At 39.0% G+C, this 10487-nt stretch overlaps 1 protein-coding gene across 1 annotated transcript; it reads right to left on the bottom strand.

Annotated features, from left to right (window-relative positions):
- Window positions 1-2688: 2688 nt before the first annotated feature.
- LOC107640689 (uncharacterized) lies at window positions 2689-9330 on the bottom strand. The gene is made up of 6 exons (XM_021123986.2): window positions 9205-9330; window positions 8910-9117; window positions 8661-8694; window positions 8503-8574; window positions 7925-8041; window positions 2689-2851 (listed from the first exon to the last, which is right to left on the bottom strand). Exons 1-6 carry the CDS (start codon window positions 9328-9330, stop codon window positions 2689-2691), a joined length of 720 nt encoding a protein of 239 aa, XP_020979645.2.
- Between the last annotated feature and the right edge of the window lie 1157 nt (window positions 9331-10487).

The raw sequence follows: 10487 nt of genomic DNA on the forward strand, positions 1-10487 counted from the left end.
AAGACCAATGGAGTGAATCCTGAGGTGTACAGACTTATACTCTTTCTTTCTACTGTAAGAGACAGAGCTAAGATATGGTTGGATTCTCAACCTAAAGAGAGCCTAGACTCTTGAAAAAAGTTGGTTAATGCTTTCTTGGCCAAATTCTTTCTCCCTCAAAGGATGAGCAAAATCAGAGTGTAAGTTTAGACCTTCAGACAAAAAGAAGGTAAATCCCTTTATGAAGCTTGAGAAAGATACAAGCAACTGATCAAGAGATGTCCTTCTGACATGCTCTCAAAATGGTCTATCCTAGGAATATTCTATGATGGTCTGTCTGAGTTGTCCAAAATATCAGTGGACAGCTCTGCAGATGGATCACTCCATTTGAAGAAAACACCTACAGAAGCAAGAGAACTCATTGAGATGGTTGCAAACAACTAATTCATGTACACCTCTGAGAGAAATCCTGTGAACAATGGGATCCCTCAGAAGAAAGGAGTTCTTGAAGTTGACACAATGAATGCCATGTTGGCTCAGAACAAGATCTTGACCCAGTAGGTTAATATGATCTCTCATCATTTGACTGGAATGCAAGCTGCAGCTGACAGCACTCAGGAAGCTTCTTCTGAAGTAGAATCTTATGATCCTGACTAACCCACCATGGAGGAGGTGAATTACATGGAAGAACCCTATGGAAACACCTACAATCCCTCATGGAGGAATCATCCTAATCGTTCATGGAAGGATCAACAAAAGCCTCAGCAAGGCTTCAATAATAATCAAGGTGGAAGGAACCAGAACAGGTTCAACAACAGGCCACCATTCCCATCTTCTCAATGGAATATGCAGACTCCTAAGCAGAGCCTTTCTGACTTAGCTATTCTAGTCTCCAGCCTCTCTAAGACCACTCATAATTTCATAACTGAAACAAGATCCTCCATCAGAAATTTGGAGGTACAAATTGGTCAACTGAGCAAGAGGATCTCTGAGGTTCCTCCTGACACTCTTCCTAGTAACATTGGGGTGAACCCAAGAGAAAAGTGCAAGGCCATCACCACTGAGGTTGAGGCCGAATCTGGAGAGACTGGGAAGGCATTGAATGCCAGTGAGGAAGATCTCACTGGGCATTCAATGCCCAAAATGGCTAAGAGCCTGGCGCTAAACGATAGTGAGGAAGCCCTCACTGGGCATTCAACACCTAACCAGGCACGGAAGCTGGTGTTGATCGCCAGCAAAGATACCCCTGCTGGGCGTTCAACACCCAAACTGGTAAGGGAGCTGGCGTTGAACACCAGTGATGGCACACTTCCGAAATGTTCCCTACCTACTGAAGTTATCCATATCCACACTACAAGTAAACACGTTTTTTGCCACACTTTTAAAGCGTGGCGAAAAGTTGAAAAAAGCGTAGCGATAGCTTTTTTCTACGCTTTTTGAGCTATCGGCACGCTTTTGAAAGGGTCACGTCTGCAAGGGTGCCGGTTGCTCTATTGCCTCGCTTTTAGTAACCTATAGCCATACTTTATTTTTTGCCACGCTTTTAAATATTGCCACGCTTTAAAAGCGTGGCCATATGTGTCAGATATGGGTACGCTTTTAAAGCGTGCCAATAGAGTTACATATGGCTACGCTTTTAAAGCGTGCCAGTAGCGAGACATACGGCTACACTTTTAAAGCGTACCAATAGCAAGATATGGCTAGCTTTAAAAACGTGCCAATAGAGTTACATATGGCTACGCTTTAAAAGCATAGCTATATCCTTATCAAATTAAAAAAAATCCTAGTATATACTTTTACATGTACTCTAATACACTCCAAAAACAATAAAAAAATTAACAAAAATATGTGAATATTATTTTTTAAAAATTAATCAATAAAAATTAGTATTACATTAGTAGAATCCAAACCAAATTAGCTATATCAATTTCTTATAGCCAAAGTAGTTATAAAAATTAATAACATCCTCAAACATGTCTCTCCTATAAAGTGGTAAAAGAATAAAAGTTGAGTTATACATATTTCCCTGAACCTTACTACTCCATAAATCTCTTCTTTTCCTCCTCCACTTCAAATCTCACATGTCACGTGAGGAACTACCATCGTTGTCTTTCAAGTCTGTATCTGCATTATCCTTCACTAAATACTCAGCTATTACTTCCTGCTTGTAGACAAAAGCGTAATGCAATGGTGTTTGTCCATCATTATCCTTATAAAAGTACAAAACACACGACAACGTAAGTAAAATTTCAAATTCAGCATTCGGAAAATAACTAAAAATGCATAGAACGGTCTTCTACTGCACATGCTAAACTAAGAGCAACTATTGCAATAAGGAATATCGACTTAATTTAACATTCAAGCTAACTTCCATCATGTTTCCATTCCAGAAAAACAGTGGCAATACCTCTAAAACTAAGTACTTAAATTAGAATGTTTTGAATTGCAATATATGAAATACCATGACATTAATATCAGCATTCCTGCTAATAAGCAACTCTGTGACATTAACGTAGCCACAATCCACGGCTTAGTGTAATGATGTCTGACCTTCACTATTTGCAACCACTCTCATTAATCAAATATTGAGAAAGGGAAAGTATAATAGCAAACTAAATGATTTGATATAGTGTGGTAGCACAAAAAAATGATGCAAAAGATCCTTTATGACTATAGGAAACTGATGGTTAAATAACTGTGGATTTACCTTCAAGAGTGGAACTGGGGGTTTGTCTTCACCAGAAGCACATGCTTCTCATTAACTGCATTACGAATATACGGATACATATTCATTGTAGTTCTTGAATGAAAATCTCCACCGGCTTCAAAGGCTTCCAACATGCTCTTACAGTTAGCAAGATGTGCAAGGATCCTAAACAAGAAACAGAGAGTAAAACAAAGGAACACATCAATCTACCTTCTAAAAACAAGTAACATTAAATAATACATGATATATGATGTACCTCATCTATGGTTTAATATTTTGAAAGAGGGGTTCCAAAACTGATCTTTGCATAGTCATGGAGATGGAACCAAATCATGGCCTAGAGAAATTTAAATAACAAAATCACATCAACAAAATAAACAACAACAACAATAAAGCCTTGTCCCACTAAGTGGGGTCGGCTACATGAATCAAACGATGCCATTGTGCTCTGTCATGTATCATGTCTACAGAGAGACTGTTTACATGTAGGTCTCGTTTGACCACCTCATGGATGGTCTTCTTAGGTCTTCATCTGCTTTTCGCCCTTTGTCCATCTTCCATCTCATCCACCCTCCTGACTGGATGTTCTATCGGTCTTCTTCTCACATGTCCAAACCACCTGAGATGCGATTCAACCATCTTTTCCACAATGGGTGCTACTCCAACTCTCTCCCTTATATCTTCATTCCTTATTTTATCCAATCGCGTATGACCACTCATCCATCTCAACATCTTTATCTCTGCCACACTCAGCTTATGTTCGTGCTCCCCTTTAGCCGCCCAACACTCCGTACCATACAGCATAGCCGGTCTTATAGCGGTGCGATAGAATTTACCTTTAAGTTTTAAAGGTACTTTTTTGTCGCATATAAAACCAGATGCACTCCGCCATTTTGACCAACCTGCTTGGATCCTATGATTTACATCCTGTTCAATCTCTCCATTATCCTGTATGATACACCCAAGATACTTAAAACTTTTAACTTTTCGTAGGGTGTTTTCTCCAATCTTCACCTCTATATTGGGGTTTTCCCTTCTCAGACTGAACTTACATTCCATATATTCCGTCTTGCTACGGCTTATGCGCAGACCATACACTTCTAAAGCTTCTCTCCATAACTCCAACTTCTTATTTAGGTCTTCCCTTGACTCCCCCATAAGGACGATATCATCAGCAAAAAGCATGCACCATGGCACAGGCTCTTGGATGTGCTCTGTGAGTACTTCCAAGACTAATGTGAAAAGGTATGGACTTAAGGATGATCCCTGGTGTAATCCTATACCAATAGGGAATTCTTCTGTCACACCACCTTGAGTCTTCACACTAGTTGTGGCCCCATCATACATGTCTTTAATTGCCCGAATATATGCGATCCTTACTCTCCTCTTTTCTAAAACCATCCATAAGACCTCCCTTGGTACCCTATCATACGCTTTTTCCAAATCAATAAACACCATATGTAGATCCCTTTTATTACTACGATACCTCTCCATCATCCTTTTTAATAGGTATATCACTTCAGTGGTAGATCTTCCTGGCATAAATCCAAATTGGTTCTCTGTTACTTGTGTCTCTTTTCTCAACCTCCGTTCTATCACCCTTTCCCATAACTTCATAGTATGACTCATAAGCTTAATCCCTCTATAGTTTCTGCAACTTTGTATATCCCCCTTATTCTTGTAGGTAGGTACCAAGGTGCTCTTTCTCCACTCATCAGGCATCTTCTTTGACCTTAAAATCTCATTAAAAAGCTTGGTTAACCAGTTGATGCCTTTTTCTCCAAGACCCTTCCAAACCTCAATCGGGATATTATCAGGTCCTACTGCCCTGCCATTTTTCATCTGCTTTAGAGCCTCTTTTACTTCGAAGTCTCGAATCCTTCGATAATAGTCAAAGTTTTGATCTTCTTCCCTTGTGCATAATCGACCAAGGCTCGGAAGAGTCTTCTGTCCCTCATTAAATAACTCGTAAAAGTAGCTCTTCTACCTTTCATTAATCTTCTCCTCTTGAGCCAACACCTCTCCATCCTTATCCTTTATGCACTTAACCTGATCCAAATCTCTCGTTCTTCATTCCCGGCTCTTTGCGATTCTATATATACCTTTTTCTCCTTCTTTCGTGCCCAAAGACTGGTAGAGAACCTCATATGCTCTTGTTCTTGCTTCACTTACAGCCACTTTTGTCTCTTTCTTAGCCGCCTTATATTTTTTCCAATTATCTGCATTGCGGCATAAAGACCATTCTTTAAAGCATTCCCTTTTTATCTTTATCTTTTCTTGTATACTCGCATTCCATCACCAGGACTCCTTGTCTCTTGGTCCTATTTCTTTAGATTCACCAAAACTTTCTTTTGCTGTTCTTCTAATAACTTCTGCCATCTCCCTCCACATCTCTTCCGCGCTTCCATTCCCATCCCACTTTGCCTCTTCTCCTACCCGTCTTAGGAAGCTTCTTTGTTCCTCACCTTTCATCCGCCACCACCTCGTCCTTGGGTTCTTCGTATGATGTCTTTTCCTCAACTTTTGCTCAACGCGAAAATCCATGACGAGCACCCTATGTTGTCTTGTCAAACTCTCTCCCGGGATAATTTTACAGTTAATGTAAAATTTCCGGTCGACTCTCCTCAACAAGAAGAAGTCGATTTGAGAGCTTGTCATGCCACTCTTATAGGTTATAAGATATTCGTCTCTCTTTTAAAACATGTATTTGCGATGAGAAGATCAAAGGTTGAGGAAAAGTCCAAAATAGTTTTACCCTCGACATTGATCACCCCGAAACCATGGCCTCCGTCAATACTCCCATATCCAGTTACTTCTCTCCCAACATGGCCATTTAAATCTCTTCCTAAGAAAATCTTATCTCCCAAAGGTATGCCTTGAACCAAACTCTCTAGATCCTCCCAAAACATTATCTTGTGTTGTTCGTCCGAACCCACCTGCGGTGCATAGGCGCTAATCACATGGAAAGCACCTCCCTCCACCACAAGTTTGATAGAGATGATCCGATCTCCCACCCTCTTGACATCCACTATGTCATTCTTCCACTGCTTATCCACAATTATTCCAACCCCATTCCTATTCTTCACCTTTCCTGTATACCAAAGTTTGAAACCAGAAGTATCCAACTCCCTAGCCTTTGCACCAACCCATTTCGTTTCTTGTAGGCACATAATGTTAATCTTCCTCCTTGTCATGGTGTCCACCACCTCCATGGATTTTCCTGTTAGAGTGCCTATGTTCCATGTCCCAAATCTCAACTTTCTGTCACTTTGACCTTTACCTTTTACTTTGTGAACTAGCTTATTTACCCTCGTCCGTTCACGAAAACACGAGAACCCTTGCTCATTTAACACTACATCCGGGCACCGATGCAGCGGCTCTTGCTTTGACACCGTACTCGAGCCATACGGCGCGTTGCTTCTGGGCAACGACCTAGCTTTAGCGCAATAATGTATTTGATTCATGTCATGGGGGTTCGGCTATAATTTTATGTTGGTTGCCGAAGACCTAACACAACCCTCCTCCTTTATCCGGGCTTGGGACCGGCTATGTACTACAAGTGTAACATAGGCAGAGTTAAAATCACATCAACAAAAATATTAAATTATAAGTGTATGTCTATCAACAAAACAAGTGTCAAGTGAGAGAAATAAATCAAAATAACACAGGGAGCAAAAGAGCATACAATATTTAGCATTGTCACAGAAGAGTCGAATTCATCTGCATACATCGTATTGGTGTTATTTACACCTGAAAACTGATGTGATCCCAAAACAACTTTATTTCCAACATTGTTAACTGGTTCTCTTTGTTCTCAAGAAGCCAGGACAAGCTAATCACTTTTTGTCTGAATCAGCCCAACAGAGAAAAGGAAAAAATAAGGTATAAGAAAAGAAATCATAAATAAGTACATACCAAAGCTTCAAGCTGCAACTCAATTTATCATAAACAGCATGTCTAAATGAGAAGGAAACCAAGTCTATTTGGATTTTAATCTTGCCATTGGTTCTCTATCAGTGTTAATGGAATTCAATTTCCAATTTTCTAATAATGAAGGCAAGAAATGGTTTCTCTCAATCCTCATTTCATGTAACTGAAAAGTAAAAAAGTTAGAAAATATTTCTTACAGTATGTTCATGTTCAATAGGCGACTGAAGGAGCTTGAGCTTGGAATGATTCCACTTAATTTGTTAAAACTAAGGTTTCTAAAAAAGAAGTTATGCCCAAAGCAAGTATTATTCAAGAGAGAAAAGAAATGGCTTCAAAAAGTCAACTTAAAATATTTTAACCCCCTATATTATAATCAAAAGACTGAACTGAGAAGTATGTTGATGCATGCACTTCATCAAATAAAAAAGAAGCAAGAATTATGAGTAGCTTCAATTTCTGAATAAAAAAATTCATACCACTTCCTTGCACCACCCTGGAACAATTAAGAACAATTCTTTGGTCAACCAATTATAACTAAAATGTATTTCAAAAAGAAACAGCTAAATGTTTAAATTTCAGGAGAATATGGTGAAGATTCACATAGCCTCCGAAGAGTTGTCTAGCTCTGAATAAAATTTGGTATAGTTCCAGAAATTGATTATTGCCTAGTCGACTGCAGTATAAGAGAGAAAGGAACACTCAAGCATTACATTATTGTTATCCAATGGCTGTCACACCAAATCATAATGTTGCTGCCATTATCGCTGCTCCATTTTATATGTTATGGAACCTTTTCAGTGGTTTTATGATTCCTCATAAGGTGTGGAAACCTCAACCTGAATCTGTAGGTGATTTATTCTATTTATTTGAGTTATGCTTTATTTGGCAAGGTCTTAAGTAATTAAACTGTAACTTTGGACAGAATGATTTGATCATGTAGTATTCTTTCAAGGATTGAATTAATAAAGAAAATCTTGAGGAATATAATAGTATTTTTTCTCTATTGATTAACCAGCAGCCAGTAACTATCATGTACTATGACATATATGTTAGATTTTCCTCTTCATTTCACAACTAAAGTGCTCATTTTACTATATTTTCTTAAACTGTCGGTGGCAAAGTGCTAAATATATATATACACTTCATTTGCACCCAAGACAGTTTTCTTCCCATTAGATTAGTATTGGGTTCCAGTTTTCACAAACTAAATGAAGCATAAATTCGGAAGTTTCATGTCTAAAAGCCAAATAGTGAAAATTAATACTGAGGCAAAATTTTAACGAGAATGAGATGCCTTATCTGACATACATCAATATTAGCTTGCAATTCAGCATTAGCCTCTGGAACTGGAATTCCCCTACCAATTCTATCACGTGGTCGGGATTTCTTGACACCAACAGCATTAGCTTTACCAGCTGCTCTAATCTACAGTCATGACATATTGAAATTAAGTATTGTCATATCTGAATTGTCAATTCTCATCCTTGAAAGAAATATCTTCTACTTGATGGAGTATGATGGGAGGTGGAGAGAAAGTAAAGATGGTGAACGATAACTAAATAAAATGTTCCAAGTTCTATACATACATGCTGAGAAACTCCCTCAATTAAGTAAAAGGAAGAAACAAAAGCAAAATGAATAAAATGCAACATGGCAGAAATAGAATTAAAAGATGTATATTTATATGGATGTAAAAAGACGCATAAGCAAAACCACATCATAACATGATCAAGACATAAATAATATGCAAGCTTTCTAGTTAATTTGTACGAAAACAAGGTTTTTCGTCAGAAATTTGGGAGTTTCATTAAAAGAATTTCAAAAATTTGACAGCAACATTATGATTTAGAGAGTTGTAAATGGAATAAGTAAAACAAATTACTTACACATGATTCAATTTAGTGAGCTTTGCAAATATAGCAGGTAGATTCCCAGAAAAATGGTTGGAAGTAAGATGCCTATAGAAAAGTTGAAGTTTAGAATAGATAAATTCAACACTTTAGGTTTCTATAAAAATGCAAGCAACTTAAAGCAATTAGTGAACCTGGAAATGAATTTTGCATCAATGGTTATCCAAACTGTTGCAAAGTAACCAAATCAAAGGCAAATGAGTTAAAATTTTGAAAAATCAGTCAATAAACAAATAATTATGCTGCTTGAATCTTACAAACGTAAGCCCTAAATGCTAAACTAGCACTTCATGATCCCAAAACTCAAAACTATTTCTCAACAATTTAGATAACAAACTCAACCACAACAATTACAAAATGACAACTGAATATAAAGCGCTTACAGTCTTTCTTGGCGACGGAGAGGGCTGTTTGGTGACAGCGATGAAGGAGGTGCTTGGTGACAGCAGTATTCTTGGTGACGGAGAGGTGCTTGGTGACGGCAAGGGCTTCTTGGACGATGGGGCTCTCTGCTATGGAGAAGAGCGCCGTGGTAGGGACTAGCGACTTGGCGACGAGGAACGCACCACCGTGAATTTCAGTTGGAGAAATCTGTTCATTGTAAGGAATCACCTAAGCAGTCAATATAAAATATATAAACAAGATCATAAATGTTAAAATAATTTATAGCAGTAACACCTCAGATATGTATAATGGTACAACTGCAGATGTAACACCGATTCCTATACCAGCTAGCAAGCGGCCAACAATCAGTATCTGAATGCTTTGAGCTGTAGCACTGTAATTTGTGATGTTTAGCATCATTTAAAAAAAAACATAAAGGATGGTTAACAATACAAACAAAGGTTATTATCTCACTAAGTACAACTTGATCAAACAAATTATAAGCATTTATATATAAATATAAAATAAAGCTTTAATTTCAAAAAGTAGAAACTAACAGCTGCATAGTTCACACAGTTGAAAATCCATAATCATGAATTCTGGAAATTTACATAATCATAACATAATTCAACCCATGGTTCTGAAAACTGAACCAGACCGGCTGGTTCAACCGGAATAACCGAGAACCGGTCACCTAGCCGGTCCGGGTAACGTCGAAAACCGATTGGCAGAGAACCGGTGAAAAAACCGGTCAAACCGGCGGTTAACCGGTGAACCGGGAGAACCGTCCGGTTTTTTAGCGGTTTTATGGTTTGCACCCTGAGAGGCCAAACGACGTCGTTTTGAATTTTTTTTTTTTAAAAAAAAAGAGAAAGGCGTAACACCCAGTGCACCCACTAACCCTAATCAGTTTCCCCTTTCCCCTTTCCAAGTGCATTCAGCAGCCATTCACCCACCATTGCCACCAAGCTCCAGATTTGAGAAACCACCGAGCCACCCACAGCCATCCACAGCAGCCGCGATCACCACCGCGTTCTGCACCCACCATTGACACCAAGCTCCAGATTCGAGAAACCACCGAGCCACCCACAGCCATCCATAGCAGCCGCGACCACCATCGCGTTCTGCACCCACCATTGCCACCAATCTCTAGATTCGAAAAACCACCGAGCCACCCACAGCCATCCACAGCAGTCGCGACCACCACCGCGTTCTGCTTCTACCTGAGCCCGCCTCGTCGTCGCCAAAAGTCGCCGACACCGCGTCTTCACTCGCCGCCGGTAAGACTCTGTTCTTGACTTCTTGTCTTCTTGATTTATTTGCTGCCTTCTGGGCTTCTGGGTTCTGATTATGATTTATGAGCTCGCCTGCTCTATGGTTGAACTTGCTTCCTTATGAATTCTGATGATGATTTATGAGTTCTATGCTTCTTGATTTTGATTTTCTGATCTCGCCTCCCTCTGAACTTGCTGCCTTCTGATTATGAGTTCTGTGCTTGAATATGTTTTGCTGCTTCATGATGAATATGTTTGGTGAATATAATTTTTTATTTTGAATGCTGTATGAATTGATATAAT

This window comes from Arachis ipaensis, chromosome B5 (genome assembly GCF_059453495.1).
Source record: "Arachis ipaensis isolate K30076 ecotype BB chromosome B5, ASM5945349v1, whole genome shotgun sequence".
NCBI classification, from domain to species: Eukaryota; Viridiplantae; Streptophyta; class Magnoliopsida; order Fabales; family Fabaceae; genus Arachis; species Arachis ipaensis.